Here is a 23,348-nt window from a genome sequence, read left to right on the forward strand (position 1 = left end):
CCGTTGTGGCCCGGGGGTCGGGTTAGACCAGGTGGGGGACACCTTCATGGTCCTCCGGCTCCGTGAAGCCTGACGGTAATGTGCCGGCAGCCGCTGCGGAGGGGGCCCGGGCGGAGGAGCGGGGCTCGAAGCCTGGGAAGACGCTCTGGAGGAACGGGCTTCCCAGAGCCGAGCCTTCGGAGCCGCTCCGCGTCTTCGACCGCTTGGTGAGGAGGGACGTGGCTGTCTGATGACGGGGCCCAAATAGTCCATCGGGAGCTATCGGGCCGTACAGAAGCTCGCGCCTGACGTCAGTGGGTAGCTGCGACATGTGGGGCTAGGTGTTTCGCTGGGCCACAGTCTGCCACGCCGTGACTCTGGACAACGCCACCGTGGACGCCATGGTCAGGGTGAGGGTGGCGGTCATGGCCTTGCTAATCTCCATGGCTAGCTCCGGAGGAAGAGCTCCTGGAGTGGTTGCCATAGCGGAGACGGCAAAGGTTAGCATACCTGATCCTGGGGGAAAAGGCGCGGGTTTCCGGTGGCCGAAAAAAAGCAGCCTCCGGAAGCAGAATGGACGCCCGGCTCTGCTCCAGGGGGGTTACCGAAGGGAAGCCCACTTCTGTGTCGCCTTGAACCCGAGTGAACGGGGCGTAGCGAGAGACGGGAGCCTTCAGTTTCCCAGGCAGGGAGAGAGAGAGCCTCCTCCACGAACGGCCGAATGCTCCGCGAAGTGCGGCCAGAGTGGAGCCCATGAGAAGGGCAGCTCCTGAGCGTAACATCCCCGCTCAAGAGGCCAAGAGCGGGGGCTGGAAGCTCAGCTCAGCCGGGAGCGCTATGCCTCTCTGGTCTGCCGCCTTTTGATGATCTCCGGCAGATCCAAGAAGAGCGGTGGAGGCCACCGAAACGGTGCCCCCGGCCGTTTCAGAGATGGGGAGAGCCGCAATGAGAGGGCATCGATCCCCGTCTCAAGGTCCAGTCCTCCCAGGGGGGAGGAGGGAAAGCCGGTGACGGAGGCGTTATCCGAGGGAATCGAGCCATCGGGCTCGTGCTCGTCGATAAAGCCTTCCTCCAGCAGATCCAGGGTGTTGACGGATTGCCGTCTGTCTGCCCAGCTGCCATCCCCTTCCCCGCTAGCCTGACAAGCCAGTAAGCTTCCGCCCACCGGTTAAGCTCTTTAGATGGCAGGCGGGCGCAGAACTGGCAGGAGGCGTCGGGGGCGAGAGCCGGGCCGGCGTGAGCGGCGCCGAGGCAGGTCTCGCAGCGGGGATAGAGGTCCGGCGGCGGGATGTAGCCGGTCCGGCAGACTGTGGGGCAGAGGCGAACACCGCTGGAAGTCGTGCGGATCCAGGGTGTTGACAGATTGCCGTCTGTCTGCCCAGCTGCCATCCCCTTCCCCGCTAGCCTGACAAACCAGAAAAGCTTCCGCCCGCCGGTTAAGCTCTTTAGATGGCAGGCAGGCACAGAACTGGCAGGAGGTGTCGGGGGCGAGAGCCGGGCCCGCGTGAGCGGCACCGAGGCAGGTCTTGCAGCGGGGATGGAGGTCCGGCGGCAGGATGTAGCCGGTCCGGCAGTTGGAGCAGAGGCAAACACCGCTGGATGTCGAGTTTGTCTTCATACTGCTAGCTTGAAGAAAAAGTGGGAGATGAACAACGGGTCAGCTCTGTACATATACAGTATCTGCGGACGTAGTTGAAGCCTGTACTTTACGCAAGGGCGGGAAAGAAAATCTTCACAACTGTGCATGCGCGAAGGGATAAACCCAATAGCGTAGCCTTAGAGGGCGAAGCCTATACGAAATAGAACAACAAATACAACGGGGTTAAGAAGGCTAGTCTAAACATAACTGATGTGTGCATGTAATAAATCTCGTCTGATGTTATGTTTTTTAGGCTACTTATATTAGCTACAGGGCCATACAGTGTAATGTAATAGAAGAATAACAGGAGCTTTTCACATCTTGACTTTTGCAGGCCAGAGTAGCTGGAGATATTAGCTGAAGCCTAAAAGTGGGGATATTGCCAGCCAAGAAAATCCTGAGATGTGCACAGGAGGAAGAGAAGGAGGAAAATGAAGAAGGAGAAGACAGGAAACTGGAGAGACCAGGCAGGTCAGAGCAGGAGAAGACCACAGAAGGGGTTGCAGAAATGAGTGAAAGAGAAGAGGGTTTTTGGCTATTTCCATTCTGTTGTATATGTTATAGGGTTAGATATGTAAATATTTACATATACAACAACAGTTCACTCTTCTCAAGACACTTTACAGATAGAGTAGGTCTAGACCACACTCTTTAAGTTACAAAGACCCAACAATTCTCCAAAGAGCAAGCATTTGGTGCAACAGTGGCGAGGAAAAACTTCCTTTTGGGCAGAAACATCAGACAGATCCAGGGTCTTGGTGGTCGCTGCCGGTTAGATACAGATGGATACAGATATACAGATATAGAGAATTATGATTCATAATAATGGTAATTATAGTAACAAAAAAGATAATGGAACTATGACTAGAAATAATAGTTGTAGCAGTTTAGGGCGTAGCAGGGCGTTGCGGGGCGTAGTAGGGCATAGCAGTTTACGTATGGGGGTTTCCATGTACCGTCTTCCCCTGCCACCCTACCAAGATCTCTCGCTACCCCTTTGCCCCCCCATGTAAAATTTTCTAGATCTGCCACTGGTGTGTATAGAAACTGTGGATCCTTCAGTTTGACCAATGATTAAAGAGACTGTACAGTATGGCACCACTGTCTCTGAATAACAAAATAAGTGGTTGCTTAATATTGCTAATTCTAATGCATTTGTAGGATTTAAATGTTACACTTAAATGTGCTGTACAAATGAAACATATGTCTAATAAATCTTTGGCTTTCTGCATGACAAGGATTTCTTCATACATTTCATCTTGGCAAAGTCCAGTAATTCACATTTTTAGATGAAACATCTTTCCTCCTGCAATAACAATCTGTCAATGCAAAAACAAGGTTTGGAAGGAAGGAATCAATAAACCATTATGATTTCACTTCATCATTACCCCTCTACTGTGGCAGCAGTTGTGTGCCAGCATCTTAAAGTAGGACAGCATCAAATAAATGCTTTAATAAATACATGCATAAACCTTTGAATCAAAACATTTTGCTCATACACCAAACTGTGATGCATCCATTTATTTATTTTATTGACTACATTAAATATTGTTTTTGTGTGTGTTTATTACGGAGTTCCCAACACTATTTAGGCAAGTTTTTTAATACATGTCACCGTTCAAACAGGGTTTTTGTCTATGAGTGAATGACTACATGACCAGTTAACTTACAAGTATGACCACCAAGTAATGGCCTCCAGCCATCAGCCCCACATTGATGCATTATAGAGAAAGCAGGAGGCCTATGAACAAGGAATACTGATGGTGTATAATAATGTTGTTGAAGCTCTTACAGTGTCATGCAATGGATTCTTCTTCCTAAATCCACTGTGCCTAAATAATTATACAGTCAAACTCTCAACAACTATGATGGTTGGACATCCACCTGGATTTAATCCACACTCTTGTCATTGAAGAAAATATGCAATTGATAAATCAGTAGATATAAGCCATGATAGAGTAGCATGAACGCATGAAGGTAAAGGATTTGAGAGCAACTGACAAAATACATTTTTTTTTATTCTACGTAAAAAACCAATGAAGCAATTATAATATTAAGTGAGAATAATTATAAACAAACTACTTAAGTGTTTTTTATTACTGTTTAGAATTTATTTATTTTTTACTGTACAAATGTAATTTTATGTTAAATGTCTGTCACTGTTGCACGTTTATCCCAGAGATCCTGGCACGCAATAGAAGTCACATATACTGTACGTTTCGATATGCACTGCATTTTTATTTCAATTTTAAAGCAAGTATATAGCACAAAAAGACACAATTGTAATGCACTTATGAGTCATCTTGAAATAGAAGTGCAAGAAATGTTTATTAATAGTGACAGAAACCAAATGCTGCTCAGAGGCGGGATAAGGATCACAGGGCAATTATTTTCCACATTATCACTTCAGTTCCATTTGCTCTATATTCATTAGCTTGATATAATACATGCACTAACACACACACACAGCAGCTGTGTACATGACCTCTTTTCATAGATGTACGTTTCAAACATACCTAATCAAAGGATTGTAAAACTGCTTTGCACATAGAAATGGCTTATTAATGATTCCTTTGGAAACAAAGGTGACTTTGAATGCACCAAATCAAAGACCCAAGTGAACACAGAATTTATAGGCAGCCATATTTGATTTACATCATACTGAGAGTGGCAGAAACCACACTCAAGACAGCATAAACTGTGGAAATAGATGATAATCTAAGATAGTATTTGATGAAAAATGTATACCGAAATGATGCTTTGATTTTGTCAAATGGTGGCAAGATTAACCATTAACAAATTAAAGATCACAAAAAGAGATGTCAAATCCATATAATGAGCAGTAAGCAGTCCCTTACTTTCTTAAATTCTGTATTAGCATACTAGTTATGACTACTTGTAGCTAACAGTTAATAAAACATTCTGTATGTAGCCAGCAGTGATTGCTAAGATTCAATCCAATAATGAGTCTATGAAGTATGACATGCAGTGGAATGTTTCTTATATTAAATATAAAAGTGATAAAGGTGATAGTTAATGTACCATTAATTATTTATCCCTTCAAATGCCTTATTTGCATTTGTTCATCTTCAACCTACATGGATTTTAATTTTGAATTATACTGGGATTTGACTAAGGATAACATTGTTTAATGCCATGCATTCCCTTGTAGTTTACATAATATAAATGACATTTGCAGAACATTTGCTATTACATATGTCAGCTTTGTTAGGTGTCACACATGTTATTCAAATAACCAGTCAGTGTAAAAGCATGGATAGTAAGGCCACAGCAGGGCTTCACTTACCAGTAATGAATACTTTGCCAAACACTGAGATAAACGTCTCCATCATCAGAGGGAGGAGCGTTGATACTGAGTCACAATGCTTGGTGGACCTCTTGCATAATCCAACACAGTTTCACTCCCTATTCATCAAATGTCTGACGCATGGCCAAGGACCCCTGGAGTTAAGTTCCAACAAAAGAGGTGTACCTGTTGCGTTGTCTTTCGACAGGAGGGTCCGTCAGATAGACATTCATGTTAATCCTTCACCATTGAAAGAAAAAACACGCCCCCCTTAACTCGAAATCTGTGACAGTTTTATAAATGGTATTTTTAGCCCAATAACAGCTGTTTTAATCAGCATTTATTCACACGATCTTATCATGCTTTATATGTATTTCTTTTAATGTTATTATTTCGGTCTATTCCAGCCAGGAAGCTGGGTTGCTTTTTTGTTTATTTATATTTTTTAAACTATAACGCTACATCTATCAACATTTATTTTGATGTTATCATAGTATTCATTTCTTTATTTTAATAATATTATTTTGGTCTTATTACCGGTGAAATATTACAGTATGCTGTAATACAGAACTTTACTATATGATCCGAGCTAGACGCATTCAAAGCCGATATTCCACAATCCAATGCGGACATTCATTTCAAAGAATCGGACAGCGATCAGCGGGTCTTTAACGCCAGTATCGCTTTAATGTACATATATATAATCAGTGGTTTGGTCACCAGCAACAAAACGTTGCTCAGTTTTGTAAAAAAACTACAGTTCAGTGTTTAGAAATACAGCCTAATGGCTTGTTTGACTAATTTGCATTTGTTTTCACTTGTACTGTTGTGAAAAACAAAAAAATAAACTATATACAAAGAGAAGCATTTTTTATTTTATTTTCCATGCATAGTTATTTAAAAATGCAATTTTCTAATTTTGCAGTTGATGTATATTAATAGCAAAGACTAAAGGGAAAAAACATGAGCATATTTATGTGTGGTACTTAGTTTGATTTAAAATCACACTGCATTATTAGTTGTTTTAAATGACTTTTTTGAAATATTAATTTATGGTAGGCCTAACATATTAATTATTATATTCAGAAGATGAACCTCATATCAATCACCGTGGTTACAGCTTGTAGCCATCCTAACCGTTGTAGCCTTTACTGAGAGACTACCTTTTCAAAATTAAGAAGGGACTAGTTTTAGGAAGCATTTTCAGGAAATTAAAAGGATAAGCAGATTGTTGCCGAGATTTTTGTTCACAGAGTAAGATGCATATAGCTTTGTATGGGTACGTGTACATATACAACATGTGTTTTGGCATTTTGGCACACTTCTACCTCAGCCTATATACTGCACACAGACACAAGTACTTTAGCATTTCTGCTGAAATAGAGACATCTGTGCAGTGGTGCCATGCCAACAATCTCATTCAACCATTTCACAAACTGAGGTCGTGACATGGGTCAGAGGGTATCAGAGGTCATAAATGAGCTCTGCTCCTATAGGCATCTTGGTGTTCATATGGACAACACCTGGCTGGAAGGCCCATGTTGAAAGTGTGTATTATCATTTAGAGCAGACACTCATGGTGAATCAGAGGGTTTATGTTATAAAAGGCTGCATTGCAGAGCATATTAATATGTCAGAAAGCATGGCAACATCTAAAAACATCTCATTTAAGCTTGCTTGTCAGGTGACTGTCATGAAGGTTGTGGAGAGGAATAGAAACCAGTCTCTCCAAGCAACCACAGAGAATTTGGTCTGATCTTTATTCTCCATGCCAAGTATGAAGTCTTATCCTCTGGCAGAAGATATGGGTACCCCAATGTAAACGTAACATTTCTAAACTATAGGTCTATTTGGACCTACCTCAATTAAAACGTTAAATAATGTTGCTTAAGGCTGCAGGTGTTGTGGAATAACTTCATGATATAATGCATATAGGGTTGTGTGTAGGTTGCTCTTGTCACTGTTTGTGAAAGATAAGCAATAGATTGTGGCTGTGTGATGTGCTACAGTCTGACTACATATCCCTTTGTTTATGTTGTTTTTTATTTTAAGTATATGTCAGCTGTATGATAAATCAGTATGTCAAGTGTTATGTGTGAAGCATTTGAACTCAAGTCAAATATCCCTCTGGGGACAATAATGTATCACCTGCAAAGTGGTCTCCATGAGACTACATGTAAAAATTAAAACATTGTCGTAGGACTATAGCAAAGACATTGTTGAAAAAGTCTCAACCTCGACAGTAACATATGTCAGTCTGAAGAGGATACATTACTCCTGCTTTGAAATATTGACCTCTGAACCTTGAACCCAGTACATCTTTGAAAGCTTGTCATTTAGCAACAGAAAGTGCAACACACATGGGACCAGCTGTTATAGAAAGCTCTGGACCTCAGCTATCATGTAGATATGGTCACCAAAGTTTACCCACTGTAAGCACTGTAAAATATGGTAATAACCTATTTTCACCTATTTAACGATTCCATTTTTTAAATCTGATGACACCAGTGTGTTCCCCATCCCAAAAAAAAAAAAACCCAGGGTGTATCCAAAATTCCACACTGCCAACTTCTACTTATGAGAAATATACCAATATACTTTAAAACTACAACTCCCATAAGAGACGCGCCACAGAAGCTGTTACAAAGCTTGTGCACTGAATGTCTATCTGACGGACCCCCCTGTTGACAAACAACGCAACAGGTACACCTCTTTCGTTAACGGCAGGGGTCCTTGGCCATGCGTCAGACATTTGACGAGTAGAGAATGAGACTGTGTTGCATAATCCAATCACACATATATATATATATATATATATATATATATATATATATATATATATATATATATATAATATTATATTCAGCCATTGGAGCTTAAGTCCAGAGTGTTACAGACAGGGCAAGATCATCACCACTAGATTCAGGTTTTCCAGGTCATTTCTTTATTTACGTTTTTATTTGCTTATTCAATATTTGGAATACAATTACAGTACTCTGCCACATAGTTACGGTATAACTTTACACCAAGTGTTTCATCAGAGGCTGATCAAAGGCATGCCCTTTTGCATCTGTAAACACCCCTCACCCTGAGGACACTATTGTGTTGCACTTTCACATAATTGCAGCAAAGTGAAACATTAACCAGTCAGCAATAAGGAAAGATTTCTAGCTGGTGTTTTGTTTCTATTTAGAAGTTAAAATGTGGCAGGTAGAAAGTTTCTGTTTTATATTTGAAAGATTAAGATTACACAGTTTGTGTGCAGTTTGTAACTCTCAGAAGTCTGAGAAGTGATTAGGTGATATTTCCCAGTGAGTGATGTGCTTTCCTCACAACTTCATCTGCATATTTGCTTTTATTTTTCAAATATATGGTAGTCTGTTTTTGTGTACGAAAAATAGAATTACAAACCAGCGATGTCAGAGGATAAAAAAAAATCCCAAACCCCCTTACTGGACACTCTACTGAAACAGAGCAGGTCTAGGAAGTCTAGACTAGCTGTGGTGATGCGGTATAGATTCAGTAATCCAAAGCTATTTCCCAAGTGCTTCTGATTTATCTGTCACATTTCATTATGGCTACTGTGCCTGACGCTCTTTCTTTTATACAATACTGCAGAAAGCATCTCACCATCTGATGTGTCTTCTGTATTGGCTGAATGGATAGGACTCTCTGTAGCAGACTTTCACTCATTTGGTAGTGTGATTTGCTCATTTTACTGTGTTTAGAGATCTTGCACTGATGCTGCCATTGAGAATTCAAGGACAATTGTTAGTGAATGAACAATTAACAATTAAGGGAAGAGCATGTTTATAATATAAAAATAATCAAATAGAGCAATTACATTCTCTATGATATATGGCAGAAATAGTTGTTTCTTCATTTGTGTACTTTGCACGTTGCTGCTTAATTAACGATGGAAAACGAAGAGACTGTCCTCTCGGGGGAAATGACAGAATAGGCCTTTTGTTCAAGCAGGTGAAAATGAGCTATGTTTAGTAAGACTTTCTCATAACAGAGCAAAGCACGTTGGTTTCCCTTAACAATAACAGCAATTTTTTTGTTCTTGCCAAAACTTAAACTGTTATTTTTAGCAATGCTAGCAGCGTAGCTCTATGGATAGCAACATCAAAGTCTGTTGATTGGTCGGTCCACCACTTTTTGACTGGAATATCTCAACAACTATTTGATGTATTGCCATTGAATTTGGTACAGACAATTATGGTCCCTAGATGATAAATTCTACCGATTGTGATTAGATTATAGATTACCATTTTTGGTTCTGAGTGAAATATCTGATAAATTATTGGAGTTATGAATTGTTAAATTTGCTACAGATATTAAATGTCCGTATAGAATGGATTGAAATAACTTTTGTGATCCCCTGACTTTTCATCTAGCACCATTATCAGGTGAAAATATAAATTCGTTAATACCAACATTCCCATGAACCTCAGCTGTGCTTTGTGTTAAGTAATAATTAAATGAATCAAATAAAAGCATGCTACCAGGCTAAACTAAGATGGTGACCTGGTAAAGATTACCTGCTAATCATCAGCATGTTACCATTGCTATTGGCATGCGGATGTTTACATTTAGTGTAACTCTTAAGTACAGCCTAGTAAGGCTGTGGACTCCCGTGACCACCATGAGCACAATACTCCCTTAAACTTAACTAACTTAAGTATTTTTAGTTAAACCTTAATAAAAGGTGTGGGGGTGTCATGGTATTCGTGAAAGTACTGACAACGGTCTCCACAGATATGGTAGTATGCATTTACAGCAATAGCAAAAACAGTGACCACAAGCTATCCCTCAAAGAGAATTTCCAGACTGCTAGAAAATCACATTTGTGTTTCCAGTCCAATTTTAGGACTAACTGTCCACACTGTTATTTGTGTGTGATTGATTAGGAATTGTATGTTCAGACATTGTTAACCCATCTGTGCTGGTTGCTAAGACCAGCATGCAGCAGGCCAGATGTGACTCGAGATAAACCAGCTCTCTCCATGCCATAGCAATATCTAGTTGAGGTGCAGAACACTGCCACCGCACCAGACAGCATCAGTGACAGATGAGTTTAAGATGTGCAGCAGCGTTGGCAGGCTAACCATCCTCTGAATGTGACATCAGTGTTGGGGGTCGGTTGTGGTGTAAAGGACAGTTTAAAATCTGACTTAAACAGGCACAACATAAATTCTACTCAACTCTGATTTCAAATACAGCCATTAATGTGGTTTAAATCTTATTTGTAAATTAATGTGTTTAGACTTGATGAAAAAGTCTGACTCCTATGTGGATATGACAAATATCAATGAGCAGAGTGAACGGCATCCATCCTCCCATTTTCTAGAACTGCGTATCCTGTTTGGGTCATGAAATTAATAACCGCACAAAACAAATGGAAGTCACATTGATTTAGAAATTGACAAACCTGTCTTCAGTATTGCATGTAACACTGTATCATATCTGTCTGTGCTATGAAGGACAGAGCTGTAGAAATGCTGACAATCTGGCATAAGAATATGTTACATAACACTTCTAACAGTGGGAGGAGCAGAATACCCACAATGCACCATGGAAACTGTTGGGTATGATGTATTCAGATTTGTGTGTTGGCTTTGGATTCCTCTGTGAACAATGCATGGGGCTGTATTGTAAGTGCAAAAAAATGAATAACGGTTAAACTTCAGTTATATTCACATAATGCTTGGTCTTGGGGGAATTACTGGAATTGTTGGGGCTTTGTAAATTATAGAGTGTGGTCTAGACCTACTCTATCTGTAAAGTGTCTCAAGATAACTCTTGTTATGTATTGATACTATAAATAAAATTGAATTGAATATAATTGAAGTTTAACCATTATTATATACTTTATTTTCTAGTTACGCTTTACAATATGCAATCGTAAAATGAAACTAAATAGATTTACTCAAGTACAAATTTTAAGTATTTGTACTTTACTTGAGTATATCAATTTATGCAACTTTATATTTCTACTTCACTGCATCTCAGAAGTAAATATTGTACTTTTTACTCTACTATGATTATCCGACAGCTTTAGTAACTTGATTTGATTATAATTTTTCATACCCTTCCCGTCCAGTGAAAACCATGTATGTCCAAATTTGATGATTTCGAATTTTTTTTTTGTTGTTGTTTAAGAGTTAAGTTTTAAATCGTACAATCTGAGATTAAAAGAACAATGTGTGAATTATTCAGTGGTATTCACCTTCAGCTCATGCCATTGACTGTAAAACTGTATTACAGACTAAATGCTTAGTTGTCAGCACTTACTGTAGATGTTACTACGTGTTATGTTATATTTAGCAATGGTCGCTAGTTTTAAGTCTTCTGCAATACAGAATGATGTTCATTTTTTTGAATTATGGTTTCGTTGATTTTAAAATCGGCGATAAAGCAGGGGGTCTTTTAGGGCATGGCTATGATGTGATTGCCAGTAAAAGTGTGTAACGTAACGTAGAGTGTAAGCAGCGTTGCCAAGCTCCTCCCTCACTCCTCCCTCTTGTCTAAAATTGTCACATCCGCAACCAGGATGGCTGCGCCTCTAACGGCAAATTCAACGACTCATAGCGGATCTCCACAAACCAATGGGTGACGTCACACATGCTCTGTCCATTAATATTAACAGTCTATGTTAGAAACCTAACATTTTAAGTCCCCAGTGAATGTGTAGACTACATGTTATTGTTACACAACACTGATTACGTAAGTGTGTATTCTGCCTTAGATCATAGTATACCATGTAAGTTTAAAGGCACTATCCATTACACCTATACAAACACACTTGCCATACTCTGCAGAGGGGCTATCCGTGAGAGTAGCTACAGAAGTCCCTTGAGAAAAAAATGGATTTTGCCTCCACTTTACCACAGACATTGTATTTGAGTGACAGACCCATTAACCAGGTTTTGTGGGTGGATGTTAATGCAAATGCCTCTCCTCCTTGGGCTGAAATAGCCATCCAGTGACAGGCCAAAACTAACTGGGTTGAAATACAGGAATATGCAACTGAGAGGCTGAACACAGTGCATAATTTACATTAACATCTCTGGAACCGAACAACTAGGGCTTGATAACCACATTAAGCCAGCCAACACAAGAGTTAGAATATAATCCTTTTTTTAGAAAAATGACAAGAAATGTTCAAGACATCTGACAGTGTTTATCCAACCTTAACGCTTCAAAGACTTGCCCTCGCTTCAGAACTTTAAAGCAAAGCTGTAACAGACTCATGAATGTTGTTCATGTTTTTCTTAGAAGGATGAATAGCGCGGTTTCTGAGTCCCACTCTGAAGGGTTTTGCTTTCTAAATGAATTTGTCAGATGAGAATCACTATTGTAGTTGTCAATTTAGTTTGTACAATGAGGTGAATTGCTCCTTTCTGCTGTGAAGCAAAGATACCAAACCTTCATATCACACTCAGTTCTAGTTCAATAAAATGGAAACAAGTTCATGGTGTTCATGTTCATCAGTTGTTCACAACATTTTTCTTTTTTTATGGCAGGGATTTCAGATATGATGGTTACTACTGAATTATGCTAATGATGGCAGTGAACAAATCTAATTTGTATAATAAGAAGATGAGACACTTTTCATCATCTACATAGCCTCATTACTTGTCATGTTTGCATTCATATAGAAATCTTTTTGAAGTCAAAGGAAACAAGAGCACAATGGTGGCTGTTCCTTTGATTTAGGTTTGATAAGGTCCACTTATCTTTTACTCATAAATTGCAAAATAAAGACTGGATGCTATGATGTCACATCATCCAGAAGCAAGACATGCAATTACAAATTGAAATGTTTCATGATAAGTATGCACCACTGTTGTTCTGATGAATCAGCACGGTAGCACACTGTGTGGATCCTTTAACAAAGACTAGCATCAGCTTTAGCCGTGCAGACATTACAGGGAAATAGATGCAGCACCAGTGTGCTACACAATGAATAAGTTCTCTGCTGTGGGAAAACAAAAATGTCTTTAACATAAAGAGCTTTAAGACCTTTTCATCGCAAATTATTTATTAGGCAAAACATTATTTTGCTTTGCCAAAATCTCACAAGACCACACTATGTGTAAATATCATATTTTTAAAACAAGATTACGCAAATAGGTATAAACATGAGGCCAGTAAATAAAGCAGTTAATATTCTGACTTACTATTTATCTTTTCTTTTATGCCAAACCTTCAAACAGTGTCTCAAACCAGCCTCAGTTAAACACTTTCACCGTCTACAATGCAGTGGTGGTTTAGATTTGTTGCTTTGTGTTATTTTTATTTAATGGGTAAAGCTGAAAGAGTTGAATAAGAGCTTCAGTGCTAAACAGGTGAATCTGTGGCATTTCAAGAGGAATTTATGAGTAGTTTTAGGATCTGGTGCAGCACACAAATCTACCGCTGTTTGGAATTTATAACAAGAAACGTGCATGCAGGTGGAATATGCCCCCTAATAAATCAGACATGCATGTTTCCTCATTGTTTATGCCGGATTTTACTGGTGACGCGCTACAGTTTCGACGACAAGAAGTGTGGCTGCCTCACATCAAAGAATTAGATAAAACATTACGTAACCCATTACTCTGATTACAATTCCTGCTGTAATATGACATTATTATGGGCAACAACTGCTACTCACACATTTTATTACAATAGTATTTATTGTAAGCCGTAAAGTTAAAAAGGTGGACTTGTCACCTCCATGATACTGCAAAAGTGATGAAGATGGGCTCGCTGTTGATGCACTATTTCAAGAAATGTTGGTTTGAGCCTTTCTGGGCAATGTATGGGGACTTTGCTCTGATATGTAAGTGTCAGTATCAGACTGTAACTAAATGCATTCACTCTAGCACTGTTCTCAAGTGTACACTTGTAGTACTTGTACTTTACTTATATTTCCATGTCATGTTACTTTGTAATTCATTACAGTTCAGAGAGAAATATTGCACTTTCTTACCCCACTGCATGTATTATTTAGGCAATAATAAATACTTATAATTACTAAATATAGTAACTTGACATACATATATGATTATCAATGCATCGCTGTTAGCATCAAGGCTGGCCTTACAGTTAATGGCAGATGTACATTAGCTCTAGTTATAAATATTTTTTTTTTTTAAAAGTCAGAATTGATAATAATAATTAACTCAAACTAACAGTGATGCTTTACAACAGAAACTGCAAAAAACATTATTTCATCTGTCCATTGCTATACGTCCTAATTACCACATAAACTATTCGTTCTGCATCAAGATTTTATTATTTTACACATCTATACTTGCCCAACCTATTTAAATGCAGCTGTCAACACATGCTAACTTGGTAGGACTGGAAATAGTGGAAACAGTATAGCTTTAACCTGAATTACTTAATAATAAATTGGCGATAGTGGGAGACATGGGATGGGAATCATGTGAGGCTCGCTGGAAGATATGTATGGCCCAGTTATGGAATCGTCTATTAGATATGGACGCAAATAGGTTGACAAGGAAAATATTTCTCTGGGATAAACATATTCTTGGTCTTTTGTCTAACGACATATGCAAATTGTTTTGTAATTATGGTTTTGGGGATTTGTTTCTTAATAATGAAAAGCTGAATATCAGTTTGTTTAAAGAATCTGTGTTTGCTAAAGACAAAAAGCAGTGGGCTGATGATATATGGGCTAAGCCAAAATTGCGTATTTTTGTAATGATAAAACCAGAATATGGCACTGAGAATTATGTTGTATATAATTTGTCAAAAAGGCAAAGATCCTTATGCGCTCAAGTGAGATCTGGTGTTTTGCCTTTGACTATTGAAACAGGACGATATGTTAATGTAGAAGAGGAAAAAACGTATTTGTCCTATGTGCTGTTTGAATGATGTAGAAAATGAGTTCCATTTTGTTTTCTATTGTCCTTTTTATCGTGAGCAGCGTGATTTTTTGTTTTGTAGGATAAAAGCAGAGATTGATTTGGTAAATATGGATGATGCTCAAATATTGAGATGGCTGTTCACATATGAAACATATAAATTGGCTAATTATTTAGATAAAATGCAACGGGAAGATGTTTGTTGAATAAGTGAATTTGTGGTGTCTTGTAATCCCATGTGGGATGGGCCAAGATGTTTGGCATGACACAGAAATAAAATATAACTAAACTAACTAAAACTACTTAAGGTAAACTAAAAGTGCATACTTTTAATATGTAAGCCAAAATAAGAAAACCTTGATTCTAAAGATTCCAACAATTCCAGCTGTCCTAAACATATTATGCAGGTTAACTGAGAAATGAGAATACATACTGTAACTTTGAGATGAGACTCCCATTTAAATGTATAACACTTTTTTTTGATTTTGATGCAGGTGTTGCTTAACTATGATTGGTGCACAGAAATACATGACATCATCTTTTTCTGACTGAGCCCTGTGGAATAACCAAAACTAATTGAAATTTGGCAGATAGGCTAATTGTATTGTTCATGTTGGACCCTATTTCTTGTTATAAAAGGTTATTTAGGCAAATAGGTTTTTAAGGCATTTAATAAAGCAATTATCAGAAGGTGCTAGTTGGTATTATGCATAACTGTACAAGCACAAATTTTATCTTTTTAATCCTTTAACTTGCTGTGCTAAAAAAAAAATTTAAAAAAATGCCAAGTCCCATACTATATTGTACCATAAAGGTTTAATGGTTGAAAAACTGAGACTTTTGTGGTTCCAACGAGCCTTTTGCATCCGAGTGTTTTAAGCAGAACTTTACACATGGCAACATTTTGTGGTTTTATCACTGTATAAAATGACTTGGGAGTCACCTAAGAGCCTCATGAATTTTTATACCCAGAAACGGTGACTTGGGCCATTTAAATAATATACAGTTTATATACAGTATGTATATTTTTGAGCCACGCACAGAAAAGAACTGTTCACTCACTTCCAGACTCCATTATCTTTTCCTGAAAATCACAGTCTTGCAGATTGTGGTGTAATGTTTGACCTCATTTTACCAGTTTAATGTACAGGTATATGTTTTACAAAACTAACTGGAATTGACCCAAAGCTGTGTAATTGATTACAGCATAAAACGTAATTGTTCCTCACTCTGCAATTTTAAAAAAAGGCAAAATTTAATACACAGTTAATGGACAAAGACAATGGCCGGCACTCAAGCTAATTCTCAGGGTCCCACAATCTATCACAGTTTTTTTGTTGACCTTGTCATTTCTTAGCATTCTTTAGCTTTTCCAAGACAGCAGCCTCAAGAATGGACAAAGAAGACAGCTACAAAACCAGGGAAAAATTCTGTACCTAACAATCCAAGAGCAGAACATGAGAATACTATTTGCAGTAGGCTAAAAGATGGAATAATTTAGCCTAGGATTTTAGGGAGAATTGGAACACAGGATATTCAAGGTATTAAGTATAGTTATAGACAAATGATGCATGTCTAAGATTAAACAGATTCTGTTCTGTTGAGCTGAGCTCTCTCCTTCACTGAATTGGAACTAAAATGGCCTCCAAGTGTACTGAACAATGGGGGTGAGCATAATGCAGTGTGACTACTGAGTGACTTGACTGAGATCCAAAGTGAATAAAAGGCCTCACTATTTGAGGCAGCTAGGCTGAGCTGCTGCAGTGCTCAGGACTTTGGCGGGTGACAGTGCATTAGAACGCTTCACACATTTCATTTGCCAATAAAATCCTATTGCCATTTTCCACATGGCACACGCTGTGTGTCGTCAGAAACCGCAAGGATCAAGTAAGCATCTGCAACTGCACAAATAAGCGTTTGCATTTTGTCTTAAAGTGGATATCATATTAAAACCTTTGATATTTGCAGTAATGACATGTTAAATTCCTTTCCGACATTGTCAGTTTAGTGGTGGTTGACTTAAATCACCCCTGTTAAACAAACCAAAAAAAATAATTGATACATTTCATACATATTGCATTTCCCAAGTGGAAAACAGAGGATCGAGACTCAAATCTGTGATGTCATAGTCATTTCTGACCTACTTATTGTACTAACAATGAATTTAGACGCCCGTTTCGTGGACTCATAAAATATTTATTTGAATATTTTACATACATTTGAACTTTAGTTATTTGTAACATAATCGGGTTTGAAACAAATTATGAACTCTTATCTCCAGAAAGCATCTTGCTGTCACTGTTACATTTATCATCTATTCCCCTATAAGTCAATGACAACACGGAAATGGAAGTGGGGGCAGAGATGGGCGCAGTTACATAAACGGAAATATCTGACAGAATCCCAATAATATTTAGATGAAAAAATTATTGCCCTTTTCACTTTAAAAAGAATTAATTTGTAAAGTAGGCTTTTCAGTGACACTATTTTAGAGAAACAAAAGGTGTACTTGACAGTTGTCATATAATAGCGAGGAATCTGGACATTGGCGTGGCTGTTAGAGGCTTCAGTGTACACCTTCGAGGACACGTGACAAAGTGCATTCCTCTCAAACAATGACCCTGATCCTTAAAAACTAGCAAGTTCCAACCAAAAGAAACAAAGACTAAGACACTTTTCCTAAGCCAATGGCAGGCTAGTAAGCTGAGCCACAAAACAGGACAATGGTATCATGATGTTGTTTATTTCCTGGAGCCAAGTGCAATTTGTGGATGATTTGAACGGTGCGTTGTGAATTTGAGGATTGCTTGCATACATGTAACCACAGGCATCTGCACAGGATTGAACAGGGAAATGGCAGATAGCAGGGTGAGAACTCTTAAATGTTTGATTGCTGTTTCTATCTACTGACTGAAGGCACTTTCAATCTCCATCTTTTCAAAATAAATGCACCAGGGAAATTTAAATGTGTAACAGTATAGAGAATCTGCAAAACAAAATTCTACCTAGCTTTTTCTTCTAGCTATTTAAAAAAAAAGTTTAAATAAATTAAAAAATTTAGATTCACACTAGCTGGAGCCTATCCTATCTTATCGTATCCGAGCATTCACTGGATTAAAAGCAAGAAAACACCCAGGACAAGTCACCAGGGCATCACAGAGCTAACACAGACAGCCATTCATTTATCTTTGGGCAGCACAGAGTCATCAGCCCACTTGACTTGCATGTGTGGGATGTGGGAGGAAACCCACACAAACATAGAACACAAAAGGGGAAAAAATAGACTCAGAATTCTTTCTGTGAGTCCAACTGTGCTGCTTCCTTTTACAACTTTTAGTCACGGTAGTGGAGAATGTGATAAAAAATAAAACTGCATAAATGAGTCATCCGAGTACTACATCTGTTTAGGCATTTATTGTGTCGCTGTGGTTTTCAAAATGTCACAATATCAAGGAATGGCGTGTGTCTGCATAATCACCTTAAATAGTTATAAGCTTTAACCTTTAAAATGTTATCCTCACTCTGTGAAACACTGGAGGGACATTTCAGTGGCATGGCTGGAGTATACAACCTCCAGGCCTGCTTTACTTTGATGTGCTCTGAAGCCATCCCCTTCCAGGAACTGATAAGATCAAAGACAAGCAATTTTGTCAAATAGAGCCCTTACTGTTTGTAATGCTTTATTCTTCATCAGGAACACCCACTCTGTCACCATGATGCCACAGGAGACACAGTGCTCTTTTAAACCCAGTGGTGATCTCCCTGTTATCCAGATGAAAACGGATTTATTCAAACCTCCCATCAACTGACCCTATAAATAGAAGCTAGTGGAAAATCTTCTGAGAGAGAGGGAAAAAAATAAGCTGTGCTCTTAAGCCGTTATTAACATGCTGATAGAAAAAATGTCAAATGTTATTTTGGAGCAGAGAATTTTCTGTGGAAATAAGCACAATGCTTACTAGTAAATTGTAATGTAAACATGAGATTCACTAAAAGATGAAATTATCTAACGAAAACACACAGCTGAGTCATATTTTTTGATGTAACTGCACATGCTACTTGACTGCAGGGTGAGTTGTAATGGTAGTCTGAATCAGAAACTTTGCATTATTGCTTAAGGGCTCTAGTGAAAGGGTGGATGAACGATACTCCAAGTGATTGTATCATCCGACTTGATGGAGGTAAGCCACTCAAATTTGCAAGAGGAACTCTTATAAAAGCATTAAAAATACCTTAGGCGTAGTAGTATCTAGGTATAATACTTCTAAAAAAAATCCCGTATGAATGTGTTTCAAAAACATGCCTAAAAATGTGTGATGTTGCAGTCAGCAGGAGTCAACCGAACAGCTACTGCAATCGATGTTCACCTGTTCTTTTTGATTAGAAAACTGCCACCTGTTCTCCAGCGTGCTATTATAGCAACTGTTTTTGCCACAAGGGACATAGCTCCATAACATTCCTGCTATCATTATTTCCCCCCAGCCCCCCCCACCCACCTCTCCAAAAAATAAAATTTAAAGGTTGACTCATTATTTTTGGTTCAGTTTGCCATGATGAATGCCCCTCCTTTTATGTCTCACGGTAAACGCACCTCACCTCTGAAGTATGCAGCATATTCCTCTGGGGGTTTTTCTCTGTTATCTGTTTAAATGCAAGCAGTTATGTGTCAAGAAGGGCTCCCTTTGTAATTCTAAGGGCTACACAAGTGTGTTAACTACAAAACCTTCCCCCTGCTACCCAGTGACACTAATGAACAAAATCATTATGTCGTTACCATAACCATTTACTATCAAATGTCCATTCAGCTTTCTATATGTGAATGTGTATGGATGATGTGTGTTGCACTTGTGCACATGTTTGAATTACAACTGCTGAAAATGCCATTTTTTTCTGTAAGCTCTTGACTAGATGTAAATTTTTGCTCAATTCCAACATAAAGTGAAAACACGTTTCATTGCTTTATGGCAACACTGGACAGGTAGCATCCCTATGTAGTGAAGCAGCTTTGAAAATACCACTATTTTATTCGATATGTTTAATTATTAGTTGCTAAAGATTTGACTAAGCACAGAACTCTTAAATCTTATCCACACGTTTTTAAATGTTGCATTGCATGAGCAATGTGATCCAATCTGATGCTGCTGAATCCGTCGTGACATGTCAAAATGCCAATAAAAACCGAAGGATGCGTCCATATCGGCCATTGTTGGTCTTTGTAAGGATGACAACTGCCGTAAATGTATAAATACAGAAAAAAAATGATCTTTAGATTTGCAGCCATTTTAACTCTGTGCTGATGTGTATAAAAACAGCCATTTTAAATCCACAGCAATGATAGTGCATTTTTAATTCAGCCCAACCAAATGAAAGACCCCCTGCAGGTGGTATGATTTGTGCTGCTGTGGTCATTACTACACCCAACTCCTCTGGCAGCTTTGTTCTTGAAGTTGACACATTTCTGAGCCAACCGCAGTCTTTAGATCTATGTGTGCTCTTTGTTTCATGGGCCATCACACTTCAAACATGCAATAAGGGCAGAGAAGGGAGTGATTGACGTGCACATTTGACATGATTACTATCTTATCTATGCATACAGTAGTTCATTAAGTCTACATCTTTTTCAGCATTAAGGAGGAAAATGACAGGATACTCACCTTCTTTAGGAGGCCGTTTCACTTCTGCACTCAGATTGCAGACCTGCCCAGCTTGTAGTTGGGGTGACAAGCAACCCTCCGTTTGTGGATTTAAAGGTAAAACCACGTTGTTGAGCATGAGCATGCTCTCTGATTCTCCATCGCCTAAATGCTGAGGACATGTGCATTTTGTGTACACGATCCCACATGTCTCCACTGTCCCTTTCTCTAACTTCAGGCAGTTTTCCAGCCATGTACAAAGCACTTGACACCCAAACTGGCTAGGGCTCGCCTTATTTAACACCAAAAACTCCACAATAGACTTCTCCTCCTCATCCAGCTTCTGTGGTGTCAATCCATTATAATCATAAGGGAAAACTCTCCGTAGTTGAACGAAATTCTTGTCATACAGCAAAAATACATAAATATTCTTTGAATCGCACAGGTACACTATAGACTCGTTGACTTTCAGCAACTCATTGATCTTTTCGTGCGAGTAATGATCAAACTGATAAGCAAGCAAAGAATATTCAGAGCAGCTCAAGTCTCGCTTGTATAGCTTCAGGTAGATGCTGTATTTGGTAGGGTCTGGGTTCTCCAGCGTCCATGTACAGTTTGTATAGTTCTTAGGAAACATTTCAGTCACTGAATATGATCCATAAATGACCCCCTTGACCAGAGTGGAACACCAATAATCTTGGGCACCAGTTAATCCAAACATAACCAGAAGATAGGTGGAAAATATATAAATCAACAGGTTTCGAACAGCCTTCATCCTATGTCATTTGGCCTGCAAGGAGAGATGGACAGAGTTACACAAAGGGATTTTAAAGCAGAGGACAAGCACATCAATCACACTTGATAGAAATCTTTTCTCAAGTCTGATGGATGTGCTTCACATAATTTCCAATCACGTCCTATACCATGATAGTGGGGAGGAAATAAATAATAAAAAAACACGTTAACCTCAGCAACATGTCTTTTGCATCTCCATCCATCCTCCCTCATTATTATACTTTGTGCAAACATTGCCACCTTGTGGTTACTTCGGGAATTATTTTTATTTATTTATTTTGGGGAATAATGTGAGTCATTTAGACATTATTAATTGGGTCGTATTTGGTATGGCACAATCCCTGGCGATATTCAAATATAGCTGTTTAGAATATCTGACATCAAAAAACAGTGAGTCAGTGCAGTCCTCAAGAGCTGTGGGATGCAACTGCTCATTTTACGCAGTAACCAAAATCTTTTTCAAATCAAGCTGTATTCTTCGGGATTTAGTCTATTTCCTCACACGACAGATAAATAATGATAGATAGATAATGTGAGGAAGGCAAATTGTATTGACTGAAAATGTCTTTCTGCGTCCGCCTGGTCACTATATGGCTCCTCTCATGCAGGCGCGCTTTTGGTCCACTACACGACCTGCATGTCTCCGAAATTCAGGGCTTGACAATGCAATTTGATAAAGAGCCTGTGTGTGTGTGTGTGTGTGTGTGTGTGTGTGTGTGTGTGTGTGTGTGTGTGTGTGTGTGTGTGTGTGTGCGTGTGTGTGTGTGTGTGTGTGTGTGTGTGTGTGTTTGAGTGCGAGAAAGAAAGAGAATGCAATGCGATGTCCTGATTGCTTTAATCCTACAGGCAATGCAGCTGTGAGCAGTGTCACAGCAGAACGTGCACTGTGTGCGTGTGTGTCTCGAACTGTGTGTGTGTGCGCGCGCGTGTGTGTGTGGGCGTTGAAATTCCAAGTAGGTTATAGATACCAGAGTCCACAGAAAAGATACATTTGCACTTAGGGTAGGCTATGTCTCCAACTTCTTCCTTTTTTTTTTAAATGGTAAAATCTGCCCGTCACACCATATCAGGATAATATATGAGTTACATAAGGATTTGTAGCAGCAGTGTTTAGTGAAATCAGCTTTTAGTCGCGATAAATCCATCTAATTCCGCAAGATTCACGGCCAAGGCTACACGCAAATCAGTATTCTGGAGATGAGAAATTGGTCGTCAAGAGACGCTGATTTTATTGCCGGAGCTTCTAAGAGCAATTCCGTCTCGAGAGGACATCTGCACATAGAGACACGGGCTACATCTCATGCAGTGTCAGTTCGACTCTCGGTGCGTTAAAGTGATTTTTGCCTCTTAAGAGAGAGATCAGCTCTTAAAAATCAGCTGTAAAGCACCCTGGACTAATGTGAGCGGATGAAAGCGCCAAAGCCATCATGTTGAATAGACAAATATTTAACAGGGGGAGGCTAAACTTTAACTGAGGGATGACATATAAAAATGAGCTTGTCGGCTGCTTCAGTAGCTCCATGCAATAGTGATAATATGAATGATCATGATAATAAATATGATCTTACCTTACACTGCGGAAGCTATGGCTATTTTTCCAACATACTTGACCACATCCTTTATAAATAAATTCTGCAGCCTTCCAGTGAATCAATGCTCCCCATTCCCGACAATAGAAGTCCGGCGCAACAAGATGGTTCAATGGATGAAAATAAAATGCGTTACTCTCCGGTCTGCCCGCTCATATCCCCCCCGTCTTCTTCTTCTGGGTTTTTCCCATCAAAACGGAGCGCAACAACACACGACAGCCACCGAGAAATAGAGAGAGAGACACAGAGAGAAAGAAATTCTTGGAGTGATGAAAAGAAAAGAGGCAATTCTTACAGTATTACCATAAATTAATTCGGCAGACTCCACGTCTCTATTCCCACTGATCTGTTTTCTCCGGCAAGTCGCGCAAACCCCCCCTCTGGAAAAAAAAAAGGGGGAGAAAAAAAGGATCCGTAGTGGGTGGATGTGAGATGTTGGGGACTAGTGAGTTACAACAGAGAGAGAAATAGACGCGCTTTGCTTGGTGCTTGCAGAGCTCCAGGAGCAGGCTGCAATATCACGTC

General features: G+C 39.3%; 1 protein-coding gene and 1 long non-coding RNA gene across 2 annotated transcripts in view; one reads left to right on the forward strand and one right to left on the reverse strand.

The window, feature by feature from the left end:
* adgrb3 (adhesion G protein-coupled receptor B3) overlaps window positions 1–23,118 on the reverse strand; it is a 124,618-nt gene extending 101,500 nt beyond the window's left edge. Inside the window, exons 1-2 of the mRNA XM_028603905.1 lie at window positions 22,803–23,118; window positions 20,461–21,229 (exon numbers count right to left, since the gene is read on the reverse strand). Coding sequence (XP_028459706.1) covers window positions 20,461–21,214 — 754 coding nt within the window. The 5' untranslated portion in view covers window positions 21,215–21,229; window positions 22,803–23,118. The remainder of the gene's footprint in view (window positions 1–20,460; window positions 21,230–22,802) is intronic.
* Window positions 1–23,348, forward strand: part of LOC114572317 (uncharacterized) — a 77,271-nt gene that overhangs the window by 40,230 nt on the left and 13,693 nt on the right. The gene's annotated exons all lie outside the window — the stretch shown is intronic.

The sequence above is a fragment of the Perca flavescens genome, chromosome 17, assembly GCF_004354835.1.
Source record: "Perca flavescens isolate YP-PL-M2 chromosome 17, PFLA_1.0, whole genome shotgun sequence".
Lineage (NCBI taxonomy): Eukaryota > Metazoa > Chordata > Actinopteri > Perciformes > Percidae > Perca > Perca flavescens.